The sequence below is a fragment of the Leucopleurus acutus genome, assembly GCF_964270905.1.
Source record: "Leucopleurus acutus genome assembly, chromosome: 2".
NCBI lineage: Eukaryota > Metazoa > Chordata > Mammalia > Artiodactyla > Delphinidae > Leucopleurus > Leucopleurus acutus.
In genome coordinates, this window is record NC_139143.1 from 111,220,481 (window position 1) to 111,242,905 (window position 22,425).

At 33.3% G+C, this 22,425-nt stretch overlaps 1 protein-coding gene across 3 annotated transcripts in view; it reads right to left on the bottom strand.

The window, feature by feature from the left end:
- The window catches only part of FNBP1L (formin binding protein 1 like), a 119,069-nt gene that overhangs the window by 4,803 nt on the left and 91,841 nt on the right, over positions 1-22,425 (bottom strand). For 2 of the 3 annotated variants that reach the window (XM_082834058.1, XM_082834057.1), the window contains exons 7-13: positions 18,835-18,963; positions 16,890-17,036; positions 15,032-15,235; positions 6,067-6,176; positions 4,485-4,617; positions 3,140-3,234; positions 390-538 (exon numbers count right to left, since the gene is read on the bottom strand). In XM_082834058.1, the coding sequence (XP_082690184.1) occupies positions 390-538; positions 3,140-3,234; positions 4,485-4,617; positions 6,067-6,176; positions 15,032-15,235; positions 16,890-17,036; positions 18,835-18,963 (967 nt within the window). Of the gene's footprint in view, positions 1-389; positions 539-3,139; positions 3,235-4,484; positions 4,618-6,066; positions 6,177-8,743; positions 8,759-13,413; positions 13,573-15,031; positions 15,236-16,889; positions 17,037-18,834; positions 18,964-22,425 lie in introns of all 3 variants that reach the window. The other variant, XM_082834059.1, reaches the window with a different exon arrangement.

Genomic DNA, 22,425 nt, shown 5'->3' on the forward strand with positions numbered 1-22,425 from the left:
TCAATGTTAGCAAGTTACAAGGAAGAGCCTGAAGTGATATTTACCAGCCTTCCACTTTCTGGGTTGAGCTACATGCTCAAGCGGCTTCAACTTTGATGAGTACATCAAAGTTGGGAAATTCTGTATCAACCAAAGTTGATAATTAAATAATAATCTTTATTAGGATGCTGATAACATAGGTAATTTTCTTTCAATGTCATGTATGGAAGAAAAATCTCTATACCTGCAATGTAGTTAAAACAAAAATATTCACACTAATGAACTGGGATTATAATTTTCTGGCACTTATAGTTTTCTTATTTAGCTATAAGGACACTACAGTGCATGACTCTGTATGTAGACTTTAAGGAACCCATTTTATCAATTACAGTGTATTAAGAAAATCATACCATCGAAAGGGTAGATAGCTTTGCAGTGTCCAATAGCAGGCAAGGGATCGTCATCTTCAAACTCATCATCAAACTCACTGTGGTGACCATGCTGTTGGGGTGGCCCACGGACTTCTTGGTTTGCATCATCAGTATAGCTTCCCTCAGGGCTATGAAACAAAATTATCTCTAATCAAGTACATGGGAACTTTTTATATTACCTACAAGTTGATCTCCTCAGGATCAATTCAGAGAATCAAATAACCATGACACAGTTCCAAATTAAGTCTTCATTTTCTTAAATGTTGAAATGTGTGTGTGTGTGTGTGTGTGTGTGTGTGTGTGTGTGTCTTCTAATTCAAAATGCTTTTGTTGAATTTCCTGAAATTAAAAATTAAAAGATTACAATGTTCTAGGCACATAACATGTATTCGGTAAGTATGTCTCATTATCACTGGGTCCAGAGATAAAATGGAAAAATGTCATGGACATTTGGTTTTTATCATCCTGGATTCATCACCCCCTCTTTTTTCAAGAAAACCCTAAAATTTCTTAGGGGACCCACCCAGACCCATGTTCAGTTCACAGGCTTCAGGTAGAGTTGCTCTGTCCTGGTTCCAGAGGGTCCATCTTAGCACAGAACTTGTATGACCAGAGTGAATAGTTCACTAGTAGGCATGTAACCCAGTAAGATATGAGAGATACACAAAGACTTTTGCTTGGGACTGTTCAGAGAAGCTCCCTTCCTTTTCCACTGGACGTGAACCTGGAGAAATATGAGCTTAAGAGCTTTGGAAGATCACCATGTAGAGCCTTTAAATGAAGCCAACACAGTGTAAGGCAAAACTGGAAGGTGGAGAGAAACGGAGTACTGAAGATATCATCTGAGTTCCTAGATCAAGCTCTCCCTGAAGTCAGCCAATAAAATCCCTTTTCAGTTTAAGCCAGTATGGGTAGAGTATTCATCCTGTCACTGAAAACCAAAAGACTCCTAGTAAAATTAATTTCCAATTAATCACGTTAAGAGGAAAGTTAGTAACTAAGCAAATCCCAGAAAGCAGGTAATCCAAAGGCATTTTTTCTGTAAATTTTTACTTCAAGAAGAGAAAAAAATGTTGATTTTGCTAAAGAATCAAATGACTGAATAATATTTTCATAATTTGCATGATGAGATTTAGCAGTACTTTCAGTATTCCTGGAAGCCAAGTTCTTAATAACACAAACCAGAGGGACTAGATTATTTTAATCTAGGGTTTACCTAATAACAAAAACCAGTGTATTTGTGACTATCTCTTGATATATTAAGGATATATACTTTCAAAAAGTGATAATGGAGAGGAAGAGAAGGAGAAATTAACATTTGTCAAGCACATACTAGCACAGGTATTTTACTAGTAGGTGCTTTATGTACGCTATTTCAGTCGTCCCCAACCTTTTTGGCACCAGGGACCGGTTTCGTGGAAGACAATTTATCCAGGGACCGAGGCGGGGGTGGGGGGACGGGATGGTTCAGGCGGTAATGAGAGTGATGGGGGTGGCAGATGAAGCGTCACTCACCAGCCCACCCGCCGCTCACCTCCTGCTGTGCACCACCCCTGCAGTTGGGGACCCCTACATTATTTCATCCATTACTAATAACCCTGTATGACAGGTATTTTAATCTTTATTTTATATTTTAGGAAACTGAGACTCAGGGAGCATTAAAAATGAACTGCTAAATGTGGAGGGGAGGAATAAATCAGGATCTTGGGATTAACACACACACACTACTATATATGAGACAGATAACCAACAAAGACCCACTATGTAGCACAGAGGACTCCACTCAATATTCTGTGATAACCTATATGAGAAAAAAATCTGAGAATGAATATATGTATATGTATAACTGAATCACTTTGCTGTACACCTGAAACACACTGTAAATCAACTATAATCCAATAAAATTTTTTAAAAACTGAATTTGCTCGGGCTTCCCTGGTGGCGCAGATGTTGAGAGTCCGCCTGCCAATGCAGGGGACGCGGGTTCGTGCCCCGGTCTGGGAGGATCCCACATGCTGCGGAGCGGCTGGGCCCGTGAGCCATGGCCGCTGAGCCTGCGCGTCCGGAGCCTGTGCTCCGTGACGGGAGAGGCCACAGCAGTGAGAGCCCGCGTACCGCAAAATTAAAAAAAAAAAAATGGATTTGCTCAATTACAATGTAATTAGGTAGTAAACCAATATTTGATACTAGATCTCGCAAATTGTTCTCTAAGGTGAATCCAAATTTGTTGGATTTTATTATGAGGGGGAAAAAAAACATTTACCCAAAGGGAGAAAATGTCACAAATGGTATGAAAACATGGAAATTTAGTAAAATGCCTTTTAGAAGCTCTGATCCAATTTAACAATATGAATTTTTTTCCTTCACAAAACTTTGAGTAATTTGACAGTTAAATTTTTCTTTGGCATAAGCTACCCAACTCCATCTAAACCTAAAGGCAATCTTCCCAGGCCTGGGGAGCCTATGCCTCTAGACCACAGCTCCCAGAATTTTCCAAGTTCCTACCTCTCTGTTTGTAGACGCATTACAAACTAGAACTGAGCAGCAATATGAAATTTCATACTTCACCTGTAGCTATTATAAAGAAACAGAAAATTATTTAGGTTCAAAGATTGAGTTATTAAAAGCCAAACTTGTAGGAAAAAAGAGAACTGTATGAAGTTTAGGACAAAACAGTGAGAAAAGTTTGGGGTAAAAGGAGGAAATACAAATAAAATGCAAAAAATAACCTTTCTCGTCCCTGTGTTACAAGGTGATTTATGTCACTGCTATGCCTTCTGTCTCCTCTTCCACCTGTTTTGCCTTCAACTTCAGACAGCCAAGCCTTAGGGAAAAAACAAAACTGAGCTCAATAAATATATATATATATATTTTTTTTAATTTATTTACTTTTTGTTTTATTTTCTATTTTTGGCTGTGTTGGGTCTTCGTTGCTGCATGAGGGCTTTCTCTAGTTGCAGCGAGTAGGGGCTACTCTTCGTTGTGGTGTGTGGGCTTCTCATTGCGGTGGCTTCTCTTGTTGCGGAGCACAGGCTCTAGGCGCGTGGGCTTCAGTACTTGTGGCTCACGGGCTCTAGAGCGCAGCCTCAGTAGTTGTGGCACACGGGCTTAGCTGCTCTGAGGCATGTGGGATCTTCCCGGACCAGGGCTCGAACCTGTGTCCCCCACATTGGCAAGCGGATTCTTAACCACTGCACCACCAAGGAAGCCCAATGTATGTATTTTAAAGCTCATAAAATATTCTACATTTAAAATGTGCTTTGGGTCTTTATAATTATGTAATTCTTACAGAAGGGAAACCTTTATTTCAATTTGGTCAATGATCAACTTGATAGCTGATTAAAAACATAGTACGTTTAGTTTTACATAAAGTTTTAAATAAGGAAAAAAACTTCAACGAGGGATTAATTCTAAAGATTATGATACCTGAACTTCCCTGGTGGCACAGTGGTTAAGAAGCTGCCTGCCAATGCAGGGGACACAGGTTCGATCCCTGGTCCATGAAGAGCCCACATGCCACACAGCAACTAAGCCCATGCACCACAACTACTGAGCCTGCACTCTAGAGCCCATGAGCCACAACTACTGAGCCCGTGCACCACAACTACTGAAGTCCATGTGCCCTAGAACCTGCACGTTGCAACTACTGAGCCAACGCGCTGCAATTACTGAAGCCTACGTGCTCTAGGGCCCGCACGCTGCAACTACTGAGCCCGCATGCTGTAACTACTGAAGTCTGCGCCTACAGCCCGTGCTCCGCAGAAAGAGAAGCCACCGCAATGAGAAGCCCACGCACAGCAACAAAGAGTAGCCCCCATGTACCATAACTAGAGAAAGCCCTAGCGCAGCAACAAAGACGCAACTTAGCCAAAAGAAAAAGAAAAAAAAAAGAAAGATTATGATACCTTACTTTTAGATTATGGTACCTTACTTTTAGATCATAATGATACCTTACTTTTAGATCATAAACTCTAAAATAAAATATTTGAAGATAATTCTAGCAAAACCCAATCTATCATAATGAAGTTTATAAAAATGAACTTATCTTAGACAACTGCTAAATAACAAATCTACCTCATTCTTGTGGATTTCCATTCGCAGGCGGTCAATGTTATTCATGGTCTCTGCTAATTTAGGCTGCAAACTCCCTGGGTCCCCCATTTGTGGATTTTTCTCATATACATCTTTCATTTTGTTGAGTGCTTCTCTGAAAATGAGCAGGAAGACATAAAATTAAACATTTACTTTACATGTTCCCAGATAAAAGAGTTTCATTTGATTCTGGGGACTCACATGCAGCCTAATCGTAAAAGTCGTATCTCTTTAACTTTAATCAAACATTACCTGATTGAAGATAATCTGCACGAAGCTGATCATGTATATAGTTAGTAATTTATGGAGGCAGTCTTTTAAAACATTTAGAATTTAAAAAAAATGATTTCATTTCTCATTTCTTGCTTCCTAAATGAGATTATATATATTTAATCAAGGACTGAAAGAATATTCCTAAATATTGTTAAACTCATCATGTCCCAAATCAAACTCATCATATTCTCATCCAGACACATTATTCCACTGGTGTTCCTTATGTTAGTTCACAGCATCATCATCCTCCCACTCATCTATACCATCTTTAACTTGCCCCTCTCCCTCTAAATTCAAGTCATTCATCCTCTTCACTTCTCTAATCATATCACTATTACCATATCACTATTATATCACTATATATGCCTCAATTAGCTCTCCTTGGCTCTAACATCTGACATTACTAACACTCCTTAATATTCTTTTCTTTCTTGATTTCCTGGAGGTTACATTTTCTTTTCCCTTCCCTTCACCTCTGTCCCATTATTTCCCTCACTGATTCCTTCTCTTCTGTTTATCCTTTAAATGTGTTACATAAAATGACAGAAATTTCTTCTCATCTCATCCTACAGTTCTCCTTTTTAAGGTTGATCTCTTAATGCTTTGTTTTTTCCAGTTTTATTGAGACAAAATTGACTATTTTAATATCACCTATCTTCAGATCATTCTCAAGTATGAATCTCTTCAATCATTCATGTCAGAGTTTAAGCTCCAATTTTATCTTCAGTGTAAAAGCAGGTAGTAAGTTACCAATCCACTGTAATAACCCTTTATTCATCATATATAAATCTCTATATTCATTAAAACAAAACTGAACTAAAAGAAACTTTTAATAAAATTGAAAAAAAATTAAAGCTACGAATGAATCTGAAGCTGTAAGTAATCATTTTCCAACATTCTTGCAGCAAACAAAATAATTATAACCTCAGATTTCTATTGAGCTCAATTTATATACTAAAGCAAAATAAAAATTTATCAAAATATAAGAGGTAGTTAGTGTTGGTGAAACTACCCTTGATAATCATCAAACTATTTTGAAAATTTATGGAAGACATAAATATATACTATTAGCATCCAATAAGTAACCTGCAACCTAAGAAACTCTAACATTTCATTTTAAAAATATGACAGAGCACAATTTTCCGAAGTTTAGGACTGTATTTTTCCCTCAAAAGATATTTCAATTAGGATGTATAATTTTTAAGCCTTTTATACATCACATTTAAACATATCATTCAAAGTAGACTCTGAAAGGAATAATGATGGCAGACAGAACTTAATGGGAAAATACTTTTGGTCTGATTCTTTTTGTAGTTCTCTGTTAAGTTCATCGATGCGCTGCTGTAGTTTTTTACGTCTCTGTTCTGGTGGCAGATGACTGAAATCTTCTAGTGCTGGGCCCTGAAAAGAGAATCTAAATCATTATAAAAGATATTTTCATGAAATTTTATTTCTAAAATATACTCACTATAAAGTAAGAATATATATCAATTTTAAGTTTAATTTCAAATTAGTCCCAAACACCTCCTTTTAAGAAAAAGAAATCTACATAGATACCTATGTGTATGTTAATTAAAACAATCGTATTAAAAAAAAAAATCGTATTGAAGAAAGAGCTCAGATGCCAGTCACTTTTTAAAAAATCATGAAATAGAATAGGTAAAAATATCAGCAGATACAGATAATTGGTAATTACCAGTATAACATTATATTCAGGTCTCGGCAGAGTTAAAATAAATACAGATGAACCTTCTTACAGCAATAACAATGAAATGGAAACACGTAACATTTCTCACTTATACAAAGTATTTTTTATATAACATACTGCACCACATTCCCAAATCAAATCTATTGCCGTGATACTCGGGATATTACAAATGTTCAGACTGAAAATATGAAAAGTTTATATAACTGAGTTAAACAACTTACCTCATAAAGGCAATATAACTAATGAAAAATATTTTACACAGTCTTCGAATGATTATATTTATTAAACCATTCATTAGAACCGAAACATACTTGATCATTAAAAAATAAAAGGTAGAACTATCCACCAAGTGAAATGTAAGTAGAAACTACATTCCAATAAGGAATTTATTTTCAATTATCCTTTGTACAACCAAATAGCATACCTCAGTTGTTCTTGAAATAAAGATATAATCCAAAGAAAGATAAAATCCTTATTTAGGAAGGATGCTTAATGTCTAAAATTTTTTTAATGTTTTGATATTCAAGAAACTATATCATTTAAGAAACAGTTCTAGTATTTAGATGTAACTTCTGATTCAAATGATGTCTTTCTCCTCTTAAATGTTAATCATGTCATTGTTACCGTAGTTATCTTATTAGAGATTATACAACCAGACCAATGTTAGCAACTATTGATTCCATTTAACATGAGCCCATATTTATGTAAGATTTTACATACTCAAAAATTGCTGACAACTATTATTCTTCATTTTTCTCTTTAAAATGGGGATTTTAAGAATATGCAATTCAATTTTTTAAGTGTTGCTGAAGTGAGCTCCCACAACAAATGCATCCTTGCTCCTTGAACCACTGACTCCTATAACACATCTAAATAGCTTTATTTCACCATCTATAAGAGTGCTTCCCTTGCTTTTAAAAAAGATAAAACTCACTTTTCAGGTAAGCCATGATCAAATGTAACATTTAATTCATAAGAAAATTTTTTGCAAATGGCCTGAACATTATGGACATTCAACAAGCCTGTCTAAAAAAAAAAAAGGAGGACATCTTTTCTAAGTGGCTTTTGTATTTTAATCTACCAGTCACCAGAAATAAAAATCTGTCAATCACCCAAATCTGACCTAAATAAACAAATGGCAAAATTTTCTATAAGGTGCCTTTAAATTTAGTGGTCAATTATCAATGTAAGTTGTCAGATTTAATCTAATTTGGGGTACAGGTATATAATAGTTTGAAAACTATTATATTGTGCCAAAAGTAAAACTTTCTTATTTATATTTTTAAATTTAATGAAATGAAAAAACACATTTCAATATTTTTTTGATAGTATTGTAATAAACTCACAATTACCTATAAGTAAATCCTCCAGATTTCCACTTATCATTAATCGAACTTGTTCTCAAATTTATTAACAGCAGATAGCTAGGTACTTGCATTTTTAATATCCCATTTTGACATTATAACATATTCCTTTATAGAATATGAGAACTAAACTCACTCTATTTTCTATGGCTGTAAAGGAGACTCTGAGACATTTAAAAACCTCTCCTACTACATGGGAATTCATAAAAGGCCAAACTGCAATAGTCTGAAAAAGACTCATTTGTTTTCCAAAAATGAGAAACTACATAAGCACCCAATAATTTTTACATTAGGTCTTCACAATGCAGTTCCATTAATTTGTTTGAAACATATGTATAAAGGAACATCACACACATGCACAAGCACACATGCGCACACACACACAATATTTAAGTTATTTGTGCTTTTATTCCCATTCATTAGTAGACAAGAAGAAAGCACTGACTCTCTAATGAAACGAGCAAGAAATCTTTCTTTCTTACATTTTGGAAAATCTAATGATTCTTGTGATAAACTACAAATCAAACTTATATGATCTTTTTAAAGAGTGTTAAGAAAAATCATTTTTGTTTAATTTTTCTTTTGTAAAAACATAAACTTTTGTTCTACCATGTAACTTTTAAAATGACGTTTAACTATAATTTCATTCTCTGTAACATGACAAAGACCCAATAACATTTAAGAACTTAATGAGTTACAGTTAACCACATTATTATTAAATTTTATGACATCAGAGGTACTGGCATGTGTTGGACTATGGATTAAATTATAAAAAGAAAAGACATACAAGGTAACATGTGGGGATGTACGTTACCACTTTGTTTTGAATTAAACAAAACAATGTTTTGTGATTATTTAATGTTGGCACAGTATATAGATCAGCACATAAGGCTTACCATCTTCACCGACCACTGAATAGTTCAATGGAAAACAGAAAGAAATGGTATATTATTCACATGAAACCATAATACAGAAGATGCAATAACTTATTCTTTTTTTTACAATATTAAAATAAATCATGTACATTTCACAATCCAAACAATTATGCCAGAAAAACAATTTTAACCACACTTTTGGGAAAGTAAATTACTTGCAAAAAAATATATACACTGATGATAATGGGCAGATATTTTCCAAGTGCAACTGAAACGCAAAAGTAAATAGTAATCATTCTATCAGTAAACACGTATTTTCTTCTTTAAAAAATAATTTTTACATAAGTGGATTTCACTTACATAGCTGTTCATGCTCAAAATACTAATATTTGAAAAGGTGAATATAAAAGATTTAATATTAGCCATTTAAAATAAATATTAGATGTAGTATTAAAGAATGGAATACTTTTCCCAATGCATTAAACAAAACACCATTATCTGAATTATTATAGTTCAAAATACTGTTTTGAATTTAAATATACTATGGGTCAGTAAGGGTACCATTTCTACTTTAGTTTTAAGGTGCTATTTTTAATGTACGGACACATTAAAAAACACACTATTATCAAAATAATAATGAGTCACCCAGATTCAAGTTTCCCATACATATTTGCTAATGGACACAAACATATGGGTTGAATTTTGCTTTGAAGATATAGCTTCCATTTCTCAGTTTTCATTCTGAAATCCATGTGCTCGAAAAGCAACACTAAAAATACATAACTTCAATTTTTAGAAAACTGGTTAAAATTTATTCTTTCTGAAAATGTGAAATGACATAGCACAAAGTCCTCTCATATTGTGAATATATATATGCATATTTATATATCACCCACATTCTATGAGTTACCAGGATTCTGCAACTGGCACTGCATCTGTCTGCCATCCACACGTGTATACATGCACATGCGTGCGCACAAACACACTCACACACACATTGTGACCCATAATACTCGGTAGAGCTTTGCAAAGTTCATCTTCATATCCATTTCATTTGTTTAGCGACCTCTAAAATTTTTACTTGTCCCTATTTTCTAAGTCATGATGTTTTAGAGAATATGGAAGATGTCAGGTAGAACTTCACATAAAAAATATAGATTTTAATAAATAGCTGACAAAAATATCTACCCTTTATCTCTGATGAACTGGCCATATATATTAATGGTTACGATGATAAGAAAAGATGACATACGCTATCCATTATCTTTCCAAATTAAGCTTAACATTCTTTAGACTGTCAGTAGTTTCAGGGAACAAAAACCACAACTTATTTTGCTATGACAAAATTCCTGGTAAGAAGATTAGAAGGTTTAAATTTTAAAAAGATATTTATGGTCTTCTATAAATATTATTAAAACAGAATCATATAGATGATAAGAAACAAAATAGGTAAAGCATTTGAATTTATCTTTTATGATAATCTCCACCAGCTAAATTTCTAAGTGATACAAATTATTTTTTCAGTTTCTATATTAATAGTTTTAGAGAAAACAATAATATAATTATAACTGAAATATCAAATGCTTCAGTTTTTAGCTAACCTAGTTTTACTATCAATTAGAAAATAAATTCACAGTTCATTAACCTTAGATTTGGGGATATTAAAAACTAAAGTTCTTTGTAAAATATTAGAAATATATTTTGTCTTTTTTTTAAAGCAATTCACGTTCAATAGAGAAATACTATACTCTCATATGCAATTTTCATATCCCTGTAACTAGAAAATTTCACATACCCACTATATCTTAATAAATACATAAGGGACCTAAAAAGGAAATCAGTCAGACAATTCAAATTATTATGTGTATTTAAGTTAAAGACAGGAAAATCCTGAGAACTATATTCTGGATAAATAAAAGCTTACAAAAATGACTCTAGAGGTCTATAATATCATGAATAATTTAAAAAGAAAACATGGACTTGATACTGCTAGATAAATATACTTCTAAAAAAAAAACAAGGAGTACCCAGTAAGCTCCAATGAAGTAGTTATAGAGTAAAAATTATTCATTTTTATATTAAGTAGTTAAGTTTGGGTGTGCACCAAATATCTATTTAAGGTTAGATCTTGATGTCACAGAAGGAAATTATAAACCCTCATCCCTCAGAGAAAGTCTACCAGTACCACCATCAAATTCAAAAACACTGGTCCAATATAACATTTCTCATATCCTTAAAGATACTGCAAACTGTATACAATAGGTTTTCTTAAGAATGAGAGAAAAAGAAATTATAAATTTTTAGAAAAGCCAAAAGCAGGTACTTAGGAAAAATGATGTAACAAATATATAGCTCAAAACAAGAGTTTCTGCTTTGAATGGTACAACTCATCAGCTTTATGAAACCTTAAGACTTTGTAAGTTTAATGGACTTACATGGAAATCCATGTAAAAACACATAAACTGCCTTCTTAAAGCTTATCTTCTTTTTCTATATTGAGAAAATTCTTAAGTGGAAGAAAACATAATTTCGAAATAGTATCTAGTAAACTACCAAATACCAATCAAAATAGAAAGAAACTTCTCAATGCCAAGGTAATAAACTTTACTTCCTGCTCTATTCTCCAATCTCTAGTTAGTTTGTCTGTCATATTTTCCATCTTGCATACTGCTTTTTTCTTTGGCATGATAACTAATAATAAAAGTGGGACCATTTTGGCCTTCTGGAACTAGCCCCCCACCCCCCCCGCCAAATGTACTAATATTTTAAATTAAAGCAATATGTGGAAATACGAGAAATAATGACTCCGCAGATACTTTTAAGTTCTACGGTTATAAAATTCTACCAATAGATTTATTCAATAACAATGAAGATGGCACATATTTAAGCTTCTCTCTCCAGGGCTCCCAGTTCTAACTGCCTAAACTTTTTTCAAAGAATTATATTTACTTCATACTTCTATGACTATACTGTGTAGGGTACTGTAACTGGGCCTGGTAGACTCGATATGTAGGACACATACGTGATTACAAAAATATGGCTACTAGAAATTACTATTTGTACTTTCTCATGATTTATGAAAAAGCATAATATTTAATGAAGTCTAAGTCATCAAAGAGAAGAAAGATGGGAATTAATTCTACTCTATTGTTCAGGCAATAGAAATCCCACGTATGATTTCTTAAAGTCTTTTAAAACAAGTAATAAGAGCTTTGAAAAGTGATAACAGGCACCTATGGTGCTTGTAGGTATAATACAGACTCATTCACAGGGACTTTTCAAAATGTCATAAAATTAACCTAAATCATTCACATACAGAATTAGAAAAGGTAGACGCAAAGAAGTTCACGTCATTATAGGAAAAAAGGAAGTCCCAAAAAGAACATAATACACTAGGATATTTCTGCTGCACTACTGATAACCAATTGTTTGTCATACTGTTTCAATGGAAATGTAAATAATAATGTAATTTTGCCCTAAATTAATGTATCTTGTCCACATGTGGCCAGAAGAGAAACCCAACTAAAGCAATTTGAAGATAGAAAGGGCTACAAACAGTGAGAAACACACAGGCTAGACAGAGAAGGAAAAAGAAGAAAGAAATGAAAGGGAGAGAAGGAACAGAGGGAGAGAGGAAGGGAGGAGAAGCAGGGAAAGGAAAGGAAGAGAGAGGGATTGCAAGGAAGAGTGAGTCCAAGAGTGAGTGTATTGCTGTTAATGATTAGAGTTCTTATGACACTACTAGACTCTGAGTTCTCATTGGTGGAGTATCACACCTATGTTTTTTATATGTCCAAACAAATGCTCATACAAATCTCATAAAGGTATCTAAATTATGAGCTATGAATATTACAAACACGGTCTTAAAATCAGATCATAAAAGAAATTAGACTAACATAATGAAGTAACACTAATTTATCAGTAGTATAACAGTTGTTGCTAAGAAACAATTTAATATTTGCTTTTTACTATTCTAAAACTTTTCATTTGCAGAGTATATTTAGTTTTAAGTAAATGCCAAAGGCTAGCCTATTGGGGAAAAAAAAGGAAATATTTGGTAAAAAATACTTCCTGTAACAATTACTCAATACAAATTCCATATAACCATTACTCAATAATATCTAGCATTTTTATAGGCTTTACAACTTACAAAGTACTTTCTAATATATTATCTTAATTGATCTACAATCTTGATATTTAACATGCCTATCTTTGATTTTTTATTTAACTACTGGAAACTGTGTTTTATGCTTCTGAAAGTAGGGCCATTAAAATTAAAATAGAACTTGATTTTTTTTGCCAACAAAATAATACTTTATAAGTTCGCAGAGGTCATTAGTGACAAATTATTACATGAGTAACTCCAGTGACAAATTACTGAAAGTCTTAAAAATGTAAATACATTACAAGACAATGGCGAACATATGACTTCACATAAACAACAACAACAAAAAAAATAGCTAATATGATGGTACCCAGCACCCTCTTTATAATACCATTCTTTTATGGGTGAGCATTTCAAATGTTATAAAGAGGAGTTGTTTTTAACTTGAGGGCGGCTATACTTAATTCTGTCGTGTTTTAAACTACATATATATAGGAGAGAGCCTTATAATGAGGGTGGAGAGTATTAAAAGCCACAGTACACACACAATAGGCCATCATGCATTTTAACCCATTATTAAACTTACCCCTCTTTTGAGACTTCTGAAAGAAGGAATTCTGGGCTTCCCTGTTTTTATTTCATTCATACAATAATGCACGGGCTCAATGGAGAATGTGAGAAACTGGGACCCATTAGGAGTACTGGATGTGAATAAACTAGTAGGGGTTAAGGGTGGGGACTGTGGCTAATATGGAAATAAAGAAAGGAATCAATAAGCCAAATGTGCATAGCTTTTTTTCCTAAATGAAAATTCTATTGTTGGCAACATACTTTTTACAAAATATATCTCAAATAAAGTTTTCTATAAAAATATTATAAGAAAGTTAACATAGCTTTGCCAAAACTGTCATTTTAAAAAGTCAAATTTACTTTTAAAAATGTACCACTTCATCACTTTTTTACAAGCTGACAGACTGAAAATATAGAGTGTATACAAATTATAAGGTTAGAGAGAGCAATAGGACCTAGACAAAAAAATTCTCTTCTGATTTCTAGAATATTAGCACCACCTAGTTAGTTATACTTAACCTATAATACTTGTCAGAGATAAAGGCAGCAGCTACAGTTAAAGTTATCTAAATAGTCAATGTCTATTAAAATAAAATATTAAAATTGTAACTGATTATCATAAATAGGCAAAATAATTTCATTACGTTGTGGCTTTCCTCTCAAAACTGTTTCTATTTCATCCCTGTTGCACCTCTTTTTTAAAAAAAATTTCAGTATTCCTTGTTTTTCTAAGCTCTCCTAGCTACTCTGATCTGACTTTAAAAAAAGTCTCACCTCTCAACTTCTCAATGGGACAATATTATGAAAAGCATGAATAAAGCTTGAGTTAATTATAATTCTGCTTTTAAAGATATTTACAGGTATATTATAATGAGTTAAATTTTATCTACATTCGTATGTCAAGATCAGAAAAATGAATTAAAATAATCATGTATACTTTAATACAGAACATCAGATTAAAAGTACATATCTATTCTCCTGATTATGACACTTTATAGTCATTAAATTGATAAGAAGATTAAGCACACATCTATTCCATTTGCTCACCTGCTGAGCTAAATTTATCTATCTAAAATAAACAGCACATCAAAAGATGGGTTTCAACAGGAGGTTAAGAGAGATTCTCTTAGTAAACTAGAGATTTTTTTAAACTTCAAATAACACACACATTGAGCCCTTCCCATTAAATATTCACATGGATAATAAAAATAACCTTATTAGTATGATCTATAAGACCTAATCTGACATTTTATTATTGCTGTGGTCAATCATTCATTCCAACTGAGAACTGCAATTTTTGTGATCTTAGAGTCAGATCATAATGATTCTGAAAAAATTTGAACTGAAACTACATACAAATGAAATTTCAAAAGCATATAATTTAAGAGATGTTAACAGCTTATTTAGTATTTTTACTCATTTTTATATGGCAGTCAAATGTTAAATCCAGAAATAATTTTTACTATTAAGGTACAAAATTCTATGTTTCTACTAAGTGAAAAGTTAATTGAATCATTCAAATCAAAATATTTATTCTCTATTAATAGTAAACCATTATCCATTCAATACCTACATCATTTTAAATGACAAACTAAAACAAAATTATTAGCATAGAGGAATTTTATGACTTTTACCTTTGGCTTCTTTCCAAAGAGCCACAACTTGCCCTTGGCCTTTCCTACTGTGGTTTTGGCATCCACCTTCCCACTTTCCTGTTTGGATGCACTGATAGTCCCATCAGAAATGGTTCTATAAATATGCTGACTGTAATCTTCAAATGGAAAGTCTCCTGGAGGTTCAAATCCGGACTTAAAGGAGTCTACTACCATCTGAGAGTCCTATACACAAGAAACATGTTTTTTTTTAACCATTTCATTTGCTTATGATACCATATTAGCTTTCAAAAACCTTAATCTGTGTTAGAGAATAACAAATAAAAATTTAAAGAAATAATTCTACAATACTTATTAAAGGTTTAAAGTGAATAATTTCTTCCTGTGAATATGTAATAAACCATAAATATTTTAATTCCTATAGAAAAATAATTTACAAATTACTACTTTATTAATTTGTAATGTTCACGGATGTTTTCACTCAGGGTTATTCTCAAGTAGAAATTCTAAGTTTTAAAGGAAAAGGGTTTTCTGTTTTACAGGATGTCTCCAAAGAAGGTGACCTATGGAAAAGAGGAAAGGGCATCTAATTGTAAAAGAGGGTAAGAGACAAGTAGAAAGGCTTTCATTCACGCAACAGGGGAAAGGATAAATAAAATATATTAAAGACATACGAGGAAATGTTAACAGAACAATGAAAAAAGATCTCACAAACAATACTGAGTGCAAAAATTAACTCAAATAAAGTTTAGCACCATTTACCCAAAACTTTAAAACACACATAAGTGTTATATATTGATTTTGGACATACATACCTCTATCTGAATGTTCTATTGACACCTTAAAATCATTATTTGCAAACAGAATACTTTATCTCTACAAACTCCTCGCCCACCCCTACCAGCTCTCCTCTTTTATTCCCTATCTCTGTTGGTAGTACATTTTGCCTATCATTTAGTCAAAAGTCATCCTTAGGTCATACCTTACTTTTTTTTGTCACTAATGCCACCCCCACCAATCATCTGCTAAAGGGTAAGAAGAGGGAGAGAGGAGAAGGACCTAACTATATTTGTAACCTTGGATGCAGCTATACCAAAATATAAATGTATGTCTGAATTCCCAAAGAACCCCAAAATCTTCTTTCCTTTTTTAAATTTAAGTCAAAATTCTGTTACAAGAAAGACCTTCACTCATATAAAACCAACTTGCCATGAAAACTAAAATACGTAGTACATATTTGGCACTCCCCAAACACTGGTTCTCTTCTCTTCCTTTTCCCTCATATCCTCATTTTCTGTTAACCTTAGCTTCTCAGTCACTAAATCAACATTTACTGATAAATGACCAGGTACAAGCCCTTTTCTAGACCTTAATCAAGATATAATGTGATTAGATTTACTTCTTCAAGAGGAGCAGGGCTTCTTGAAGGCAGTACCTTCTACTCATAATGCCCTCCTTCTTTTCTCTTGAGCCATCATTCCATACACTCCTCAGGCTTCAAAATGCAGCTCAAGTACCAACTCCTGTGGTTACAAGCAACTCTTACAACTCTAGATCTGACCATTTCCTTCTTTAAACTTTCACTAGACTAACAGTATCATACAGTTTGTAACATACAGTTCATAGGTTAGTTATACTCTTGGAGTAGAACTGAAAAATTAGTGGGGAAAGGAAAGAGAAGCATTAGAACTCTTTCCTCTTAAACAATCAGAATTTTAGTGTTTAGAATGATCCTTACAGCCCAGAGGAGTCTGGCAATAAGTTACTTCTACAGAATATAACTTAAAATCAGCTAACCATCAATTACTTCCCCCCTTTCCCAATTCATTTCACTAACTTAAACCAAATATATTACTCAAATTAATTATAAAACACTTACTCTTCTTTCGTCAACTGATTTTGCTGCAAGAATCATTCCTTCCAAACACTTTGAAATGATGGGAATAACTTTGCGTTCTGAGTCTGCAAATCCTCTGTAACACTCACTGAGTTTAATAGTCCTTCGTTCATCCATTTCTTGTAGTTGCTAATAATTAGGAATTTAAAAAAAAAAAAGGAAAACTGAATTTTTTCATTCTGAAGCAGCCCCCTTCCAAAAAAAAAAAAAAAACCCACAAAGATTCTACCCTAACAGTTACACTGTTGTAAATACCTTTTAACAAGTGCTACAGACTTAAAGTACTTAAAACTTGAGGTCTGTGAAGTAGCAAAATATATATATATATATACACAAGGCTTTTAGTATATCCTAAAACCAGGTGACAACAGTTTTCAAGCCTTCTAAAGGACCCCCTACAGGCTACCAGATCTCTGTTTCATACAACCTCCACCGTTCATTCTTCAGTCAGAGCAGTTATTGTTGTTTATGCTCTAGGAAAAGTTTCATTTTAACACAAAATTTTGACACATTTTTTTTCCTTTTTAAGCAACTGGCATAAAACATATACAAGTGTAAGCATTCTAAACCCTTAAGTTAGTTCAGAACATTTTGGTAAGATCTGACTGGACCAAGATTCCACAGTTGACCGCATACCAATGGGTACCCAAACCTACCACATTCTACAGCTCAAAGTGACTATCGAAAGGTTGGAGACACAAGAGGAAAAACAAGAAGCCACAAGGTCAAAGTGATACATGTACGGAATCCCTACAATTCAAAAATTCATTGGCACATGGCACTAAGAATTATGCCAGGACACAATTATGCCGAATAACTTAAAGGCATTTTTTGACACTTCTTATTTGTCAACAATGACCTTTCTTTCTCATAGGAAGCAACTACACTGCTGAAGTCCCCTAGCTCCCAAAGCCTTCATACTACTTTTTTCCTCTTTACTTCCCAAAGCCTGGGAATTTATTTTGAAACCTGCATTTTCACAAAAGAACTGCGCCCAGCATCACAAAGTGGCCAGACTGTTCCATAGCAAAGTACAAACAAAAGGATCAAGCCCCAAAACACAGAAAAGCAGTGGATCTCCAAGTTAAGGTCTCCCCAGAATACGAAGGCGTAGCTGGTAAGTTTAGAAAAGCACCAAAGAGTGAGGACAGGCTGACTAGACGTTCTGGATTAAATGACTGAAATCTGATACCCTCTCTAGTCCACCACCTCTCACTATGCTTCCTTTGTACTTCTAACTTGCCTCCAAGAAAAAAAAGGTGTATTTGGACTGACACTCTTTTCACAAAAGCTCTGCTCTCTCAGGTACTACTGTTTTCAACACTGTTTCACTAAATCCCTTTTCTCTAATTTCTCTTCTTTCTAGAATAGGCGGTAACATAATTTAACCTCCGGAGTCCTTACCTGAGGGCCGTTTGGCAATTAGTATCATCAAATGATGATGATGGGATTTATAAGCCTGAATTACATTTATGATCTGGCAGCTAGGAAGATAAGCAGGCAAAAACCAGGCTAGCAAATGCATTTCTTAAGATTTATTTCTGCCATCTGGACTAATGCCAATGATTCTGTTATAGTGTCAAAAAGCTACATCCAAATTCTAAGTGAGCAGACTACAATACACAATTCCAATGAATTCTCCCATCTCATAAGACTTAATAATGTAGTATTAAAATTTATCTAGAAAATGTCTGTTTGAGTGAACTGTTTAATATACTACTAATAAATCTGTAGAAAAATCTGTGATTTCAGTCAGAAAAAATCTACTTTTCACATCTATAATCATAAATTTCTTATCACCAATCTTGATGACTAACTAGTGAATCTAGAAACATTCTGATTGATGCCTGAAATTTTAAAGTTTTACATTTAAAGACTAGCTCTTCCGTATCTAAAATTAGGTTAATTTCACATCTCCAAATTTTACCTTGTAAATCTGAGGAATCACTACGTAGAAATGTTTGTGCTGTTCTCCATTGAAGTTTTGTAATTGTGCAGCATATTCATTCTTATTTTCGTCAGCCATATGTGTACGTAGATTCAACTGCTGTTTAGCCTAGAGGCAAATTGGTCCAAATCATCACCAACGACAAGATGAGCAACAAAATCACAGCTAATTCACTTTTCTAGAAGTTATACTAAAACGAGACTTTTTCTAACTACTGATATCATTTAAAAGTAAAGGAGAGGCTTACAGATCTTATGGCCAGTCTCCCTGTTGCAATATTCCCTTTTTCTTACTGCAATAATAAATCCTCTCCCTTACAATAATCCATGAAAATAAAGTTTCTCCCTAACAAATTCAGATTTTTTTAATTAAATAAATGACAGCATTATGGTTTGAAATAGTAAGCTTTTAATCAGAAGAGAAAAATAGCATCAGGAATAATTTAGACAGTTACAAAGTTAGCAGTAGAACATTTCTTTAAACATAATCCAGTTATATCCAACCCAGAACCACAGTGAAACCAAATAATAGTAAAAATGGGATTTGGGGATAATGTAATGCTTAACAATAATTTCTACCGCTATACAAATCCACAGGTACTTTATTTAAAGAATGCTTATTTAGAATATAGTTCTGTTCATCTCAAGGAAGGTCTTATAGAAATGCTTTTTGAATAAGAATATTAGTACCATCTACTGATTCATTGGTGAGAACATCAGAATACAAACAGCACAAATCTAGATTTATTGGAGGGGAAATCTAAACAATTTTCTCAACTGTTATAAAGTAATAGAAAAAAACAAAATAAGAATTGAAAATTTTTCAGTGTTCCAAGCTATAAATCATGTTAGATGAGAGTGCTTTGAAAATTATATCAATAAAAGCACATTGCGAATACACTTGATTATTCTAATTCTAGTTTTTACAATTGTAATCCCTAACCTTCTAACAGTAGGTCTATAAGTTAGTTCTTCTGAACTCAGAAATAAACTGACCTACAGAAATACATGGCAGTCAAGATCTCAGATAAGTCCACAAAAATCCATTTAATCCACAGTGTACTTGAAAATTAAAATAAATAAGTACTATGAAAACTAAACACCATGGCCCAAAATATTTCTACAGAAAAATACACTTCAAGTTCTAACCTGGGATCGTTAAGTACACATTCATTCACTCCTTTCCCTTTTCTCCCTCCTCTCACAAACTATGATGGAATAAAAGGTTTCCAGAATATTCCCTACCCACAATGGTTCTTTCAGAGGAAGCTCCTCATGTTCCAAGTCACTGGCTGTGATTCCCAAGGCCTGGGAGAAAGGCTCCAGCAGGTTATGTAAGAGAATAAGGCTAGAAGCTAAAACAATTGACACCTTCCCTGGCATATTCTGGGTTTCACATCTACTGCCTTTCCTTTCTTTCTTTCTTTTTCTTTTTATATTTCATCAAATTTTTTTAAAATTTTAATTGTAGCAAAACACACAATACACATAACATAAAATTTACCATCTTAATCATTTTTAAGTGTACAGTTTGATAGCGTTACGTATATTCACGGTTTTGTGCAACTGACTTCCTTTTCTTTAGGAAGATACTCGGCCTGCTCCCTCTTCACCTGTTTTTTTATGCTTTTTTTTTAAACTTTCATAAGTAGTAACTTGAAACTATGTTCCCTTCCCTTCCTGGTCACTTAAAACAGAATTCCTCTACTCTCTGGTATCTAAAGTAAAACCTCAAAGTTTTCCTAATTCTCTAATAATTAAAGGGGTTGCAAACAAATAAGAATAAAAAAGGAAGATATAAACATAAAAATTCTGAACTAGTTAGATGAAACTAACTAGTAGACATGTTATATCTAGATTTCAAGACGTCTGACCTGTCTCTAAAGATACCTTTATAGACAAAATGAATAAGTTAAAAATGAGAGTCCAGTTAAAGAGTTCGCCTAACTTGCCTAGTACATAAACTATGTATTCAATTGATGTTTGATAATAAGTCAAAGGAGTTCTTAAGGAGTCAATGTCAACCAGCAAGGAAGTTTCCCATATATAAAATAGGGCTGTTTGCAAGTGTTGTGGTCCACATTTTTATCAAGTAATGATAACACATTATGTGTATGACATGATACCTGGAAGGAAATTAATATAGTGGATGATCAAAATCAGGATCCAAAAATCTTAACAGCAGGATCAAATCTAATAATTGATACAGATGTAGCATATACGTTTAAAAGACCAACAGTACAAGTTCTGTCTGAGACACATATTCTTATACCACACCATATGTGAAAAGACATGGGGATTTCAGTTAACCATAAACTCAATGAGAGTCAAGCCAAACAATGTGGTTGCCCAAAATACATTTAGGGTATAATTAACATAAATTTAGTGTTCAAAACAAAGGAGGTAATCAAACTCAGAACTGATCAGACTGAACTATACCCAATTTGAGGTAACAAAGAATATTGGTTAAATTGGTATCCAAAGGAAAGTATTAACTTGAAGATGTCTGAAAAGTAACTTGAAGGTATTTCATATGTGCAATAGGTGAAGAAACACAATAGTTCATCTAGGGGTAGATAATCTGCTACAAATATCTAAAAACCTATTTTGAGAAAAATATAGATTTGTTATTTTTCTGGTACCTCAAAGAAACTAAAGCTGAACAGGGAGACAAATGGGGTCAATATAAGGAAATGGTAGTTTTTTTAAAAAAAATGAACAGACTATTTTAAGACTCTATATTCCCAATAACAGGGAACTTACTATCATAAGAGATATGTTATTAAAAATAGGGTAGACAAGATAAACGCCATCATAAGTTATACTAGAAGAACTTTAAGGTAACTGTAACCTGAAATGTATATGATTTGGGGGTTTTTAAAAACTGGTAAAGAAAATGGAAGGTAGAAAATAAATTATTCCTTTCCTCTTGCTTTTTCTTGTTCTGATGCTATAGGAAATTACAAAATTCGAAGGAGAAAATATACTAATGTTGGGCCTTTGTATATACAAAAACATGGAGTAAGGTTCATCTATTTTTCAAAATCCCAACATTTCAGCACTATCACTGTGTCAAATATCCTAAGATAAAGAACATACAGCAGGGGAGAAGGAGAAGCTAAGCAGCAAAAGTTACAGGGCTGATCCTACCAACAGTAATGTTACAGAACATCTGGCCCAGAATCAGTCAGTGAATGACAAGAGAGAATTCAGTTTTCCAAAATGAACGACTGAATTAATCAAATAATAAACAAATAGTTGATATCACACTTCTGACAGTTTTATCATGTTTTCCCTTCTGTATAGTTGGGAAGCACACTATCCAGCCTCTATTTGCATACCCCATCAACATACCTTAGACTTTCTATCTTATTTTTAAATAGGATAGAAACTCATTCCTAATAGCAACTATGTCTTTCCTATACACTCAGAATGCAGTTGACATTAATATATTAATTTTATTCTAATTACTTTCTCAGACCACTATGTGTAAAGTATGCAAATATTTGTGTATCTTAGATTTAGATGTAGTGTATCTCTTGAGGAAACTCTAATACCAACACAAATATTG